The sequence below is a fragment of the Anas platyrhynchos genome, chromosome 3 (assembly GCF_047663525.1).
Source record: "Anas platyrhynchos isolate ZD024472 breed Pekin duck chromosome 3, IASCAAS_PekinDuck_T2T, whole genome shotgun sequence".
Classification (NCBI taxonomy): domain Eukaryota; kingdom Metazoa; phylum Chordata; class Aves; order Anseriformes; family Anatidae; genus Anas; species Anas platyrhynchos.
In genome coordinates, this window is record NC_092589.1 from 27,215,211 (window position 1) to 27,230,561 (window position 15,351).

Consider the following 15,351-nt stretch of genomic DNA (forward strand, 5'->3'; position numbering starts at 1 on the left):
AATACGATTTGGTACAGACATATGCTACTTGAAAGTGCTTCATAGAAATATTTCAGTTTGAATTTTTAATTCAGAAATGCTTTTAAAATGCTGTATACGCTTCTCTAGATCACTACTGATAAAGCCTTGTCATACAGGTAACCAGTAATAGTGAAATACAGTTCTATTAGCTGCTATTACAGTTCATAATTAGCTCATATTATACTAAAATTTAAGTATCTAGGTGTTCAGCACAAAAAAATGCGTTCTAAGTTACACAAAAAAGTGAAATACTTGCATATCAATTGTTGAATGAAAATAGGTAAGACTAGACTACGCACTTTCTAGCAACTATAAAACTACATAAAATTTTGAACCTTTATTGATAAACTACCTACTGATAAGCATCTCTGTAGAAAACTGCTTCTAGATCACCATAAAACATTTCAACCAAGACAACCCAACACGACTTCAGAGCAAGAATCATATAAACCAGGACAAAAACACTTCTTTTAACACTCAGTGTAAAGACAGACTTCTCTCCAAACGAAACTGGATCCTACCAGAACTAGAACCTCTTAGCTTCCCTATTTTTGTACACCTCAAAAAGACAAGTAAGGTTGGCTATGTTGTAAAGACTGCTTTGCATATTCAGAAAGTTCAAGTTTACCTTCATCCTTGGTTTCACTGTCATCTGGGTTACTTTCACTATCTGCTTCATATCCTTCCTCTTCAGCAAAAAGTTTAAGGCTACAGCACTGTGATTCTTCAGCTTCTTCAGAAATATCTCCAGGTTGTGACACAGGCTCCTTTTCAGTGTAATGTGTCTGTTTAACACACCAAACAAATTTACCATCTTAGTTCAGAACAGTAAGTAGCTTAGAACCTTCCAGAACCTTTCTTTATGCCCATTGGGGAAAGAAATAAAAAGATGACAAAAGACCTGAGATTCTTTCTAAGGATACATCATTCTTACATAGAAAATGGATTCTGCAAAGATGGATATTCCCTTCTAGCTACCCAAAGTTTTGGGAAACAAGTACCCAATGCATTAAGAAAAATTGTTGCTGCAAAAATCACTCTAAGTTAGGATTTTGACATCCACTCTTCGGTGAAGATATGTCTGCAGCCCCTAATGTGAGTGAACATCCACCTTCTGATGCTCTCCTCTGAGAGTTTTTCCATTCCCTGCTACAGAATGGGAGAGTGAGGAGAACTTCATGTATTTCTATAAAGTATAATTGGAGCTTTCTCCTTTTGGGGGGTGGGGGGGCATGACTCATTTCAGAGCAGCACATGAATAACCATCATTCAACACATTAGAATCAGAGAATTCTTTTTCAACAACCACAAGAACCAAACATTTAAACATCCTATTTAAAAGCACAGACCCAAACAACAAAACCTTGATCTAGAAAACCTTGCAGTATTCAGAATTAGACTACGTATTTAATTGGTGTTTCATACCTTTTCTATTTTTTCTTCAGAACGATCCAGATCAGCAGAGAACGTGCCCAACGCAACACGGAGCAGCGAATCAAACAGAGGCTTTGCCAAGGCAGTTTCTAGCACTTTTGACTGAGCAAGCTGTTCTCTTATTTGGAGCAAGATATCATCCACAGAAGCATTCTACAGTTTGGAAGAGACAAACATTTTGATTCATGTTACTCTGTTTTGGCTAACTAAAATAGTCCAGTATCCCAATTAAGAACTTCCTTCCACCTACACTGATTAGATTTCCCAGCTAGAACTACCAGGCTTCGCTGAGGTCTCCTGTGGTAACAGAGACTTGGCATGTTTGCCGTGACAAGTTTAAGCAATCTGCACATGGAAAAATCCAGGCAACTTTCTGTTTCCTAAAAAATTGAAAGCACTATGGTTCAAAAATAAATGCCTCTGAAACAGTTTTCAGTGCAGAGTGCATTTAGACCACACCACGTTACTATTACTAGATAGGTTAACAAGATCACGGGTGAGAAGTCCAACTTAAGGAAAACAACAGGTGGCCCAGAAAAAACACCCATTTCTAGTTCTCACCTGTACCTACTTCCTCCTGCTTTTATGGTAAACTGCCAAGTACAATTAAAAATGGCCATTAAAATAATAAAGTACATCAAAGTTGTCTTCCATGAATCGACAGTTTTTGGTGGTATGCTGAATTAATTCACCTCTAAAGCTTAAGCAACTGTTTTTTCGGGTGTCTTCAGTATCTGTGCCCTCTAATACTCCTTTTCTCAAGCACCATGCTCTGCTCAGCATTTACATCAAAAACATTACACGCAAGGTACTACATACAATTCATGTCTTCCCTATGCAACAATCCTTCAATCTCACCTCTGTCACACACTATCCAGTGAAGACCCTTTCAGAAAAGAAGTCTCTCACCATTCTCACCCATCAGCTCAGACAGTCTCCATACAGCATGGACTAGACAAAAGAACTGCACAGAATAAAAAAGTAGAAAGAACAGGCCATACCCAACCAGACAAAGCAATCACCAGCAATTTACAGTAGTCAACATCTACTATTGCATGTATTGGCCAAGGAAACCATCCCTTTCCTCTAGTCAGGACCACTTTAGGCTACAGAAGAAAAAAATTCATCTCCTAGGATCAGCCTTCCCTCGGACTCAAGATGCATTAATCCAGAACAGAGCATACGACGTTAAGCCCTTTGCCACACTGACCACGATGGCTTAAACTGTAATAAATGAATGAAAAAATAAACTGGAAATACAACTCAAACACCACAAAGGTAAAAATCTCATCTAGGCTGGATTATTCTGCCATTCTAGAACACTCTCCCTCGGCCTCTGAGAAAGCAGAAACAGGCACAAACACAGATCCAACCAAAAAGAGCAGAAGACAAAGGTAATTTTGGAGGACAAACAGGCACAGGGTCCTAACCAGTATTTTACTGGGTACAGAAAAAGGGAAACAAGTTGACGTGTGGGGAATGCCTTCCCAGAAACAGCAACTGCCAGTTTGTCCATTTGCTTACTCCCACTCCTTCATGCCTGCTGACCACTGCCACCAACTACAACACCTACAGTTAAACAGTACACTTGAGGCATGACACAAATTATGGTACCAGAATAAGAACATAAACCTTTACTCTCCAGAAGAACTTCTGACTGGATTATTATTAAAGTAATACCATACACAACAAATACGAGTGAGGTAAGCTAAGGGAAGTTACACAGTACCTGGTGAAAAACCTCCCCTTCCATCTTCTGCTGGATGGTGCTTGCACTGTGCAGACAAATTGTCAGCAGAGCTTCCAGAAGCCTGATACCCTGAAGTGCCCATTCAGTCTCTTCTCTTACAGAAGTCTTAATCTCTTCAAGATTTACAACTGATGTAACTGAAGCATGTTCCCCACTCACAGAGATGTCACAAGAGACACACTCAGGCACTAGCTGTTCTGCACCAGCAAGATGGTCAGCATTATTGAGCTCTGATTGTGTCATCTCCCTGCTCTTCAGGAACTGAACAGCATCATCCTTGTTGAGACGAGGACTCCCATGTGAACTTTTGCTGTCACTCAGTACTTTCTCATTTTTTTCTTGTTCCTTCTCGTGTTTTGCAAGTTTCTGAATTATGAGGATGAGTAGTCTGTGGCATGCTTCAAAGCCTCTAAGTCTATGGAACTGTCTCTGGAAAACTGAACTATAGAAGTAGATGCAACGACACACGGACCAAATATCTGCAGCGCGGTGAATGTGTTCCAGGGAGGGCAAAGTAAGGCTTTCCAGTGACAGAAATGGTAATTTGTGGCCCAACGGCTCACTGGCTGTACTATCATATCCTGATGTATCTTCAGAGTCGTTAACTGAATCCAGATCACCATCTGCTTCTTTACTTACACATAAAAAAGCAACACAGAGGAATAGGTTTATTGTGTTGACATGAGTGTCTTGACTCTCAAACTTTTTCTTTTTGGGGTAAGCCTCTTTCAGGCCAGCATAAAACTTGCTCAGGCTTTGGGGCACTTCTGAAACAATGTGCTGGCTACCAAGAGATGCAGGCAAGTCAGGTGTAGACATCTGATGTTCAGTGCTGAGGTCTTCTAGTTCTGGCATTGCTTGTTCTTTCTGCTGATCACCAAGACAGAGTATCAAAGTCTCTAACACTTTCAAAGAATGGCTTCTTAAAACATCTAAGTAGTTTAACTCAATCATTTGATTCACTCCATTACAACTCAGAAACAAGTTCCTAATTATCCTGTAAGAGAAAGCATAAGAGTTACCTCATAAAAGGAACAAAAATTCATGTAGCTCCTAAGACCTCATAAGCTATTCATAAGATGAGATACCCAAAAATAATCCTCTGGTCTGTCCACACTTGATTAATACCAGGGACAGATGGCATTTACAGTAATTGCTCTAAGTGTCCCATCTCAGGAATGTGATGGGAAAATTCAATCTCTTTTTTTCACAGAACACAGATGTATGATATTCAAAGCATTAAAAACGGTGTTTAACTCTATAACACACATTTAACTTCCACTTCACTTTTTATTAGTTTTTATTAGCAATTGTAGCTAGTCAATATCTTGATGTCTTTCATGGCTATGATCTCACTAGGAAGTAGAGAATCTCTCAAACTTGAGATCTTAAATAGACATAGCTAGTAAAATGTTTTAACAGTTGCAAAAAACTCTTGAATCGTATCTGAAATGCATTTGAGGCACAGTGTTGTGCAATTGTTGTGCCAGAAAGTTTAATATTAAAAAATATGGGGGGTATTTCCAAGTATGTTTTTCCATTCCTTCTGCTCTCCACATATTACATTGAACTCAAGCAGTTTGAAGAAAGGATCTGTAAGTATCTTAATGTACTGTGTTGGCTTGCAGACATTCACCTTCCCTACTCTCCATCTTCCTTTCTGATGGATCAGCTTTCACTGTAACTGAGATAAGCACTCCAGAATGAAATAAGTCATGTACTGACTTGTATATATACAAGTTTTAAGCCAGTGGTAGGTAAGATACCTTAAAGATTTTTTGTTTGTTTTATAAATCTAAACTAATTCTCTTATCTCTTTACCACAAAGGGCTTTTCACTACATGCTTCTTCAGAAATTGATAGTTTGACGGTTTAGATCAGGATCATTATTAGAAATGTATTAGGCAAGCCTTCATGAACATTGGAATACTAGTCTATTCTTCATAACCATCTCAGGTAACCCTATGTAACCCTAATTTCAGTTTATCAGGACTCCATGAGAAATGATCAGAAACTTTAATGGAAAAAATGACACATTCCTATTAATAATCATAAATGGAAATTTATTCAACAGCTACTTGATTGACTCCACAATAAATAGGGAATTTATTTCATTCCTTAGAAAAATGTTCTTCTTTTTGAACCATTTTAAATGATTAGTGTTCTGTAAATATTAGAAAAACAGAAACAGATTAGAAAATTGAGTGGTTTAATTATCACAGAAAAGTGACATGTTCAGCGTTCCTGACTCACTTCAGCATGAGGAATTAAAAGACAAAGAGTATGTCAAAGATTGTGTTTCTACATGCTTTCATGCTTTGTTTTGACTTGTTAGAGGCCATGGCCCATCACTGCAGAACCCTCATTTGGTATGGCTTATGAATCTAGGAGTAAATCTTGTTTTGATCTTGTGTCCCACCTTCCCCTCCCCCCCCAATATCCAAAGCAAACTACTGTCCAAAAAAGGTTTGTGTTCTACTCGGTAACAAATATATAAAGCTCTGTACTACATAAACAGCATGTTTTCCCATTAATAAGCAGAAAATCAACCAACCTGGATTTAAACAACGCAGGGAGTATCTGCAAATAAATCTGAAGTACTTCATAAGGCAAGCACTGGCTATGGTAACTGCATGTGTGTTTATCAGCTGTAGTTATTCCCAGTTGTTGAGCATGGCAAGCTAGCTCAACTCCTTTCTGAAGCACTGGATTAAAAATACTGTTATATAGTTTCCATTGGACCACTGCATTTCCCTTTTGGATTAAGTGGCAGATATGGCTTGCAATCTGCATGCCACGTAGTTTGTCTTCTTCAAAAACAATGTCCTGATAAGCCTCTAATGCAGCCCATCTCAGTAACATATCTTCAGATCCACTGCTAGGCAGAATTCCCTGAACTCTGCAAGAGGAACTAGATGCAAGACCAGCATCATTAGAGTTGCCTTGCAAGGCATCTTCCAACTGAGAAAGCTGATCACAATCAACAGTACATATATTGCATGACGCCTGTAAAATTTTTGGAGAAACTTCTGCTCCACCCAGCTGATCCAATATAAACTTGTTAAGGATGTTCAGTATGTGCTGTTGAAAGTTTTTTAATATCGGTAACTTGGAAGCATGAAGCAATGGGACAATCACAGATTTTGGGTCCATACAACAGCATATTCCTACATTATGTACACCCGAGAGAATTTGAACACAAGTACTGCTCAGAGAAACTTGCTGCAACAAGTGCAAGCACTGGTGTGCACAAACAGCAATGCAACAGCATCTGTCAGGATAATGAATTTCTCCATCAGCTGTCTCGAATGGATTTTTGGAAGCTTGGTTTTTAAAAGCAGACACAGAGAGCCCAGAGAGATCTCTGTGGTGATGCATGAAGTGAGAGTACTCACATCGTCTGTGCCGCTTTCTTGTACACATTGATTGATGGAGCTGCTCTGATTTCACTTTTTTGACAGTGCTGATTATTTTCAAGATGCTGTTGATAAGGGCTTTCAGATGCTCTGAGGCTTCCCCAGTTACTCCTTCATTCTTCATACACAGCCATTCCATTTGAAGTACTGTTATTTCAAACAGCTTAAATCCCTGATGCTGTATGAACTCATGAACCAGATCTATAGCTTGGCTAAAGTAGAACGGATTAGAGGCTGCACTCTGTAGGCAGCAGATCAAAATCTGCAGGACTCCTTCTATAACCTCTGGTAGAAGCAAAGCTCTGTGATGACACTTAGAAAATACAAAGTCATCCTGAACTGGCTGCTGTAGTGTTTTCTTGTACCCTGGAAGGAAAGGATCAGGTTGCTTTTCTAAGCCAATTCTGATTTTTAATGCTGCTTTAAGTAAGTCTGTTAAATTTCTTCGTAAATTGTCAGGCATGGTTTCTGTATTGCTAATATCTAAAGACATAAGATGCAGTACAGTTCGAAAGAGCATCCTTTGAATCAAAGCCACAGGTTCTTCTGTCCACCCTGCAGAAACTACTTCATTTTCAGTGTTACTTACATTGCAACAGTCTCCAAATCCTGACAAGAATTCAGTTAATGTGGGCACCACACTAGCTGAAAGAGCAGAACTGTGATTCAAACTAATATCAAATTTGCACACCTTCTCCAACAGTGACAATAATACATGGCATAAGTCAAAAGGAGAGTTATCCGTGTTGCTCTCAGCAATTCCTGCAGCTGGCTCATTCAAAGTCTCTGGGTTGAGCTCATGTGCTGGAGTAATTTGGCTGGAGTTTTCTACATTAGGGGCATCAAGATTAGAATTTGGTACCGTTTCAGCAGGTAAGTAGTCACCTCTACCTACAAGGTAGCTTTCCCTAACTGAATATGTTAAAAAAGGCTGCAGGAACTGGGAGCGTCTGTGTTTCATCATTACAGTAGTCTTGTCATCAGAATTTCCCTCTGAATCTGAAGTGGAGAGCTGAGATCTTCTTGCATCTCGCACAGAGTAACGATGGGTGGTTTTGCGCACATGTCCACTTTTTCGGGATCGAGGATTTAGTTTTACAGAAGCCTGAAGAGATGAACGAGTGCTTCCATCTAATCCTAGTTTTTCCTGAGTAGATTTCACAGAACTTGAATTGTTCTCTTTGGTCAGGCAGATGTCTACTGTAGAGGGTATATTAAAACCTATTGCAACAGAAAAACAAAGGAACATTAAAGAAACTTTCAAGAAAATGATGTTAAAAACATAAAAAAGAAAAATGCTTCAATACTTTTGCTTCAAAAACATGAAAAAATAGTATTTTAATAGGCTATGTTTTCGCCTATGTCTGACATTTACAGACATATACTAAGTCAGTAAAAAATTGACATTTAGGAACAGCACTGGCTTACTTTGAAAGCCGAGACAGCAGAGTTAATTTTTCAATTAGGGATAGACAAAAAATGTGCTAGTCTCCCAGAACTTATTGTAGGCACATCTATTCCCTTCTCTTAAAATATAAGGTTATATCAAGGCACATGAAAGGTCTGTTTGGGGAACAAGCGGAAGAAAGCTTAGTTTGAAAAAAATCTTTTGTCTGTTACAGATAAGATATGGGGAAACAAAACCATAATCCATTAGTTATACTCAGTTCAAGTTTGGTTATCTTACACTAATACAGCAGTAATAAATTATTAATCAGCAAGATACCAGCTCTGAGATCTCTTCTATTACTTAGCTGTGGAAGCAGTTTTAGGTAGTAACACTAGTAATATTTATTTTGAGCATACCATTTTGTATGTTCCAAGTCTCACAATAAGTATTGTGAAACAACCCCATCCCACAACAAGGAAAAAAGCTTCCTTAAAGGAGAGAAAAAAGGTCTTCAATTTGATGACTCACTGTTGCTTTACACATCTCAGCTGCTATAGGAGCTGAGTTCCTTCACTCATAGCCCTCTTATAAGAACATATGAAAAACAGTTGAGTATTGGTGGTAATAGGGAAAAAATACCTACTTAGAACTACTGCTTATCTTTAAGTACACAGGCTTCAATCACTTGAGCTTTGTTCCAAACAAAAGTAACAGGCAAACGTTGTAGACTTACTGCAATAATCAGGGGCAAGAAAGGAGTACTGATTAAGGTGTGGAATGTTCCCATGAAAGCCAAGACTGAACACCTTTCAGCTACTCAGTATAAAATGGCAAATATGAAATTTAAGTCTGATTCAATTGGCAAGATGACTTTGAAGAATAAAATACAAGTTTTTCCAGTTCTCTTGTACTGGTAGATTCAGACTGTAATTTGCAAAAGCAGGTGGAAAAAATTGGCTGTGCTCTTGGATAAAGGCACAACGGTATCTGGATGCCTTGGTGAATAGAATACCTAGCATAAAACAACTGCAAACATTCATCATCCAGTAAGTTCAGTATTTAAAAAAAGTGATAGTTAAGAATAACTCCTCACCACCCCAAAAAAAACAAAGCCCCAAAAGCCCACACTATAAATATGACCATTAAACTGAAAAGTGCTTCCATGTGCAAGAATGACTGTTCCTTGCTGTTTCACAGTCATAGTTGCTTAAGGATCATCTGTTTTGGAGGCAGGAAGTTAATTAAAAGCACTTCACAAAATAATTTTCCTCACAGAACAGAAAAAGTTACCTAATACAGATGGGTCAAGACATTATTTCAGACCAAGGAAACACAGCTCTTGTGGTACAACTGAATACAGCATCTTTACTGCATCAGTAATACAAGATGGAAGCATGTAGTAGGAAAAAATGTGCATTATGCGAAGTGCAAAACCAGTATATCTTATCCTATTAATACACCAGCATTTTAAACTGAACTGGAAGACTCAGTAAGCTATCATGAGACCAAAATGTTTCTTTAATTCAATCCTGCTTCCAGAACCATGGAAGAAAGATGCAAGCAGGGTAGTTAATTACATAAAAGTAATATGAAGCTTGCATTTAAAATACCTTAGGTCTCCAAACATCAACAAAAGCTTTAGATATTCACAAGAGCTGAAAATTGCAAAGAGCACTGGGAGAGCTTCAGGTGGGAATCCTCTCAAACAGACCATTTTTTCATTTGTTTCATCATCTGTTTTACCCATTAAAAAAGCAAACAAATGCAAACCCCACCCCCCCCACCCCAAAAATAATCTTGGCTGTCATTTCCTGGTTCACTTCTTGTGAAGGCTTATCTTGTATATATACCTTTAACTTCTTTATCATACCTTTTATTTCTTTAATTTGCTTTAAACTGATTCTTCAGCCGCTGAATTCTCGTGGTTTAATTCCTCTATTAGCACATCAGTTTTTCTGACACAGAACATCCAACTAAGAAATGCAACCTGGGTCTATTCGTCATCACATAGTATTATTCTATTTTCAAAGCCTATCTCCTTACCATTTCATTGCACTTTTATACTATAACTGATATTAGACTTTATGCATATTCTCTTCAATTTCAGTGAAGTCTTTATTACCTTACCTCTAATCAGTCTACAGCACCAGCAAGTATCACTCTAAGAACCAGTAAGTTTTTCTTCCTACCTCACCATTAAACATTTCCACTTCAGTGAAAATATACTCTTTCAAATTCCTTGCCTCCGTAGTAATATACAAATACAATGCACCACTTTTTTCTAGGTCCTTAATACTGTAACTCATAAAAATTTACCTATTGCTTTTTCCTCTTGGACAGGGATTTTCCACACCAGTGGCAAAAGTGACAGAAGAAGAGTCAGAAGTTCTTCCCGACATGTCAGCTCCTATGTTAGAAACAAAACAGAAATAAGCTTTTGTACTTTTTTCCTGAATAGATTAATCTTCAGGTTTATTTTTACAAGCTGTAAATGTTCAGTTCCCTAAGCCCTTCTTCTGTTTTGCACACTGGAAAAATGACCTAACCACCAAGAGTGCTACAATCATTACCCGCAGCCAATAAGAAAGCATCTAAGATATTTATTATGCTTCTGCAAAAATCAAACAGGAAAACCAGGAAAGAAAAGAGAAAAGCAAATACTTGTTGATTTAGTCAAAGTCAGCATGAAGCTTGGGAAAAGTTTGAAGTTTCTGTAGTTCCAGAAATACAAGAGAACTTCATGTGAAGCTTTCTACTTTATCCAGACTGACATTTACACCAATGAAACACTTACCAAGTGATGTTTTTGACTCACAATGAAATGGTAAAAATATAGGAAGAAAGAGGAATGATTCTTAATTCAGAAAACAGATTAATTACTAAAATACCTCAATCCTACTTGGATTTTAAGACAGACAAAAACAGTAGAAGATAAAGGACTCTAACAATTAATTTAGTCATTGCTGTGCATCACTACCAGTGTGGTTTCAGTCCTAAAGATCAAGAAATCCCATCTTTTTCCTCTTCAAAGAAGTCTGACTTGACCATTTTGGTAGTTACCACCATTCAGGGATACATAGTAAAAGGAATGTCTTTTCTCAAGTATTCAAGGTAGCCATGAGATTAAGATGTGTGAAGATAACTTTGAGTAAGCTTGTTAATAAAGTTTTATGACTTCTTACCTATCTACTTTTAGTTGAAGCCTAGAATTTAAAAGTGACTTGAAATGTTTGCACACACCTTTATTTACAAAGATTCTGGATTGAGTCCTTAGAAACACATTTGCAAATGTTAGAAGACAGGACAGAAGTAAAAAAAAAAACTGTTAACATGGCATATTCTTAAATATTTTAATAGATTAGTTATTCAGAGTACTTGCTAAAGTTTTAAGAAATTAGGCAGCTAAGCTACTCGAGTCAATAAGTAAAATGAATGACACCTTGCAAAGCAGCATCAGCTACTTTTGCATATACCTATCTAAATTTCTTCATGCTAGCTTATTCACTTCGTTTGGTTCAAGAAATACCTCACTGGTAAATCACCTGGTATTTCACAGAAAAAAATGTTCCTTTGAGTGAAACCAACTGAAATAGTTCAAGCTTGAACATTCCAAAGATTGAATCAGAAACATATGTCCATCAATAACCCCTCTACAAATTAGATTGATAATTAAACTTCCATTTTATTAGATCTACTTTTACAAAGTGACTCATATTTGCTTTCTTGTTCCCCACCTCTTTTCATTCTTGGATGCAAAGTAGAGAACTACAAAACAGTACAACACATAAGATGGGGAAGAACAAAGCAAATATATTTCAATTAAGTTTTCTGAATAGGCAGAGCTTAAGATTTTGGAGCCTTTTCCTGAAATTACACCATCAGTGAAGGATAGTGGTAGTTAGGAAATAAGGATTTAAAGTTTCTTTTTTTTTAAAAAAAAAACAACTCTACAGTTATGGCATATATGGGATTCTGAGATGGACTCTAAACAGGACAACTCGAATATCGATCATCCATTCACATGACAGTCAAAGAGAGACCATCCTCAGAAATTTTTTTTTGTTGAAAGATGCATGACACTCCTCTCCCCACTACCCCCCCCCAAAATGAAATATGTATGTTAATTAATCTTATTTTATTGCTTTAAACTAGAAGAACCTTCTCAAAGTAACAACTGTCAGTTTCAGCTGTAGATTCCCCAAACAGACTCATTCTTTTCAAAGATTCTAACCTATTGCCTCTTTCCACCCAGCTGCTGCACTCAAGTTTTACACATGACTTAACTAATCAGAAGTTTAATAGCCACCAGTATCATTTGGCAAACAGTTATATTAGCTATTTTTTGTTCTTGGTGGAGGACAGAATGCAATTGCAACTTATCCTTCTAAACTTCTAGTCTAATTAATTTGCGCACACACAAGAAGGGCAAGAAAACCAGCACCATAAATACAAGCCAGACAAACCCCTTCAAAACTCAACACAAGAAGGTTTAAAATGAGGTAAGAAAAACTATTACCTGATCAATACTGGAGTTCAATGTGGTCAGCAAAATAAACCCACGGCCTTGAACTAAGTATTGTCCCAGTGCTGCCATATGAGTTTCTTCCTCTTCATCTTCCTTGGCCTCTGCCCTCTGGACCACCGCATTGCACAGTCTATTGACATCCGTCAAAAATTCCCGTGCCAGTGAGTTACTGGCACTGCTCATGTCTGAGCTGTAATTAGAGGGAAGTACAAAAGTTAAATAGTGCAGAAAGTGCATTCCTTATGGAAAAGACGGGGGGAGAGAATGGCATTTCTTCACAATCTGTCCACTTCCGAAACATGGAAGATTTGCAGGACAGAGGATTAAATATAACAACATAAGGTAGAAAGGAATAGGAAAGATAAACTTTGAGAATTTCAGTGAGACCTTAGCTAACAGCGGATTATTCCAAACACTTGTTCTATAAATCTAATAGGTGAATCCCATGATCCACAGCATTCCTTCACATTGCATAAATTAAAGTTAATTACTAAATTTCACTTTAAAAAAAAGCTGGATGTGAGCTTCAATCTTCATCTGCTTCTAAAATGCATTTAAGCTGAAAAAACACAGGGACAACAGGTAGCTATTAAACAGAATTTATAGGAAATGCATTCTTAAATGTTTTATTAGAAGACATTATTTTCTACCCTGTTATGTATTCAAGCAATATACACCTTGCTTCAAGGGAAAAAAGAAAAAGTAGTGACTTAAGATGAATGTGGGAGCTTTATAAATATAATGCTTTAGACTTAACCCCAACAGTGTTTCCCCTCAAACAAAATCAACTGAGTGGGTGGCAATCAGTAAGTACTATGTACACATAGCTGTAGAAAACTGATCAGATCACTAATGAAGGCAAGACAAAAAAATCTGTGGTAACTATAATAACAAGAATATTTAATCCACATAAAACCCATTTAATGAATACCACAGCACATTTAACTCTTCATTTTTATGTAAACAGTTGAAGTAAAATCTTCAAAACTCAAATACTTTCATAACACCCAAGCACAGAACATCCACGAAGGGGGCCAAATGACTTAAGATCATTGAAATGTAGCAGAAAGATTAATACTGCACGATCAGGAAACATTTACATATAAGTAAGAATAAGTTAGGAAAGAACAAGTTTGTGAGTAATAATAGTAGAAACAGCTTCTTTCAGTGGCAAGACTGAATATTTATACATACAACATTCTCAGTAACAGAAAAAATTCTTACCAGAATTACTTCACTAGCTTAATGCATTTATCTTCTCCTTGGAAGGAAAAGTAGATATATTCCAGAAATGCCACCCTTGGTTCACCTGTTTGAAAAGCACAAAAAGCATGATACTTAATAAGCAATTTCTTTGTTTTTAGAATGCATTTTATGAGAGTTATTTATAGTTCATGAAAATTCCTTGAGTTTTGAGCTTTAAAACTCTTACGTCTACTTTTACCTTATGACTCTGTATAACCAAAATTCTGTTACAGAGAAACAAACTGGTACATGCAGGGTAAGTTAACATAATAAGGTTCATTAGTTTTGAAAATGTAAAATGTGCTAGGTATTCAAGTTTAAACATCTTCCTCTAGAAGCAGTATCTTTTTCTTTTTTTTTTTTTAAGTGGTGACTCTCCACATACATAACACTTCAAGCACTTGCAGCTCTAGATACAAGTGATAGAGAATCCAAATTATGCATTTTCATCAGCACCTGACTGCGCATTAAACCATTTCTTTTTCTTTTGCCTTGACGGATATACAAATCATTATTACCCTAATCATTGGAAAAGAGGTAGTTAATAGAATTGCAAGAGAACAGTATTGCATATGCTTTACTCCTTGTATCTGTAGAGCCCACTGAAGTAACGTAAGAGTTCTGTCCTCCTTACCCACGCCTGACCACCGGCGAGAAGAGGCCAACCCCCAGCTCCCCACACCTTCCTTTCAGGCAGTTGCAGAGAGCAATGAGGCCTCCGCTGAGCCTCCTTTTCTCCAGACTAAACAACCCCAGTTCCCTCAGCCGCTCCTCACAGGACTTGTGCTCCAGGCCCTTCACCAGCTTCGTAGCCCTTCTCTGGACATGCTCCAGGGCCTCGATGTCCTTCTACTGAAGGGCCCAAAGCTGAACAGAGCACCTGAGATGCAGCCTCACCAGAGCAGAGTACAGGGGGATGATCACCTCCCTGGCACGGCTGGCTACACCATTTCTGATACAAGCCAGGATGCCGTTGGCCTTCTTGGCCACCTGGGCACACTGCTGGCTCATGTTCAGGCAAGTGTCAGCCAACACCCCCAGATTCTTTTCCTCTGCACAGCTTTCCAGCCACTCTGCCTCAAGCCTTTAGAATTGCATGGGGTTGTTGTGGCCAAAGTGCAGGACACAGCACTTGGCCTTGTTCAATCTGATCCCATTGGCCTCTGCCCATCAATCCAACTTGTCCAGGTCCCAAATTGATGTTTAAACTGAACCCAATTTCTATCAGTCTTGACATTTTCAGAAGCTGCAGCTATTACCACAGACATACACAGATGAGCTGTCCAATCACACATTTACTGAAACATCCACAAATTGGGGTGCCAATGCTGAAAGCCAATCTAAACATTAAAACCTCATTCTCTAGAAGTGATTAAGAGACAGAAATGCATTTGCCATCAGTGGGAATGTGAAAGCTCAACACCAAGAAAAGACTGAAAACACATTCAACTATAAAGGTCTCTAGGTGAGTGCTCCAAAATCACTTATAGTCCATATTTCCCATGCCACCCCCCCCAACCCATTCCCCTTAATTCAGGGATAGAAAAGCAAAAAAAAAATAAAACATTAT

The 15,351-nt window shown here is 37.9% G+C and overlaps 1 protein-coding gene across 3 annotated transcripts in view; it reads right to left on the minus strand.

The window, feature by feature from the left end:
• LYST (lysosomal trafficking regulator) overlaps nt 1-15,351 on the minus strand; it is an 80,849-nt gene that overhangs the window by 51,415 nt on the left and 14,083 nt on the right. For all 3 annotated transcript variants that reach the window (XM_027453762.3, XM_027453761.3, XM_005023846.4), the window contains exons 2-8: nt 13,761-13,845; nt 12,528-12,726; nt 10,328-10,418; nt 5,760-7,842; nt 3,185-4,202; nt 1,447-1,608; nt 650-806 (exon numbers count right to left, since the gene is read on the minus strand). In XM_027453762.3, coding sequence (XP_027309563.1) covers nt 650-806; nt 1,447-1,608; nt 3,185-4,202; nt 5,760-7,842; nt 10,328-10,418; nt 12,528-12,719 — 3,703 coding nt within the window. In that variant the 5' untranslated portion in view covers nt 12,720-12,726; nt 13,761-13,845. The remainder of the gene's footprint in view (nt 1-649; nt 807-1,446; nt 1,609-3,184; nt 4,203-5,759; nt 7,843-10,327; nt 10,419-12,527; nt 12,727-13,760; nt 13,846-15,351) is intronic.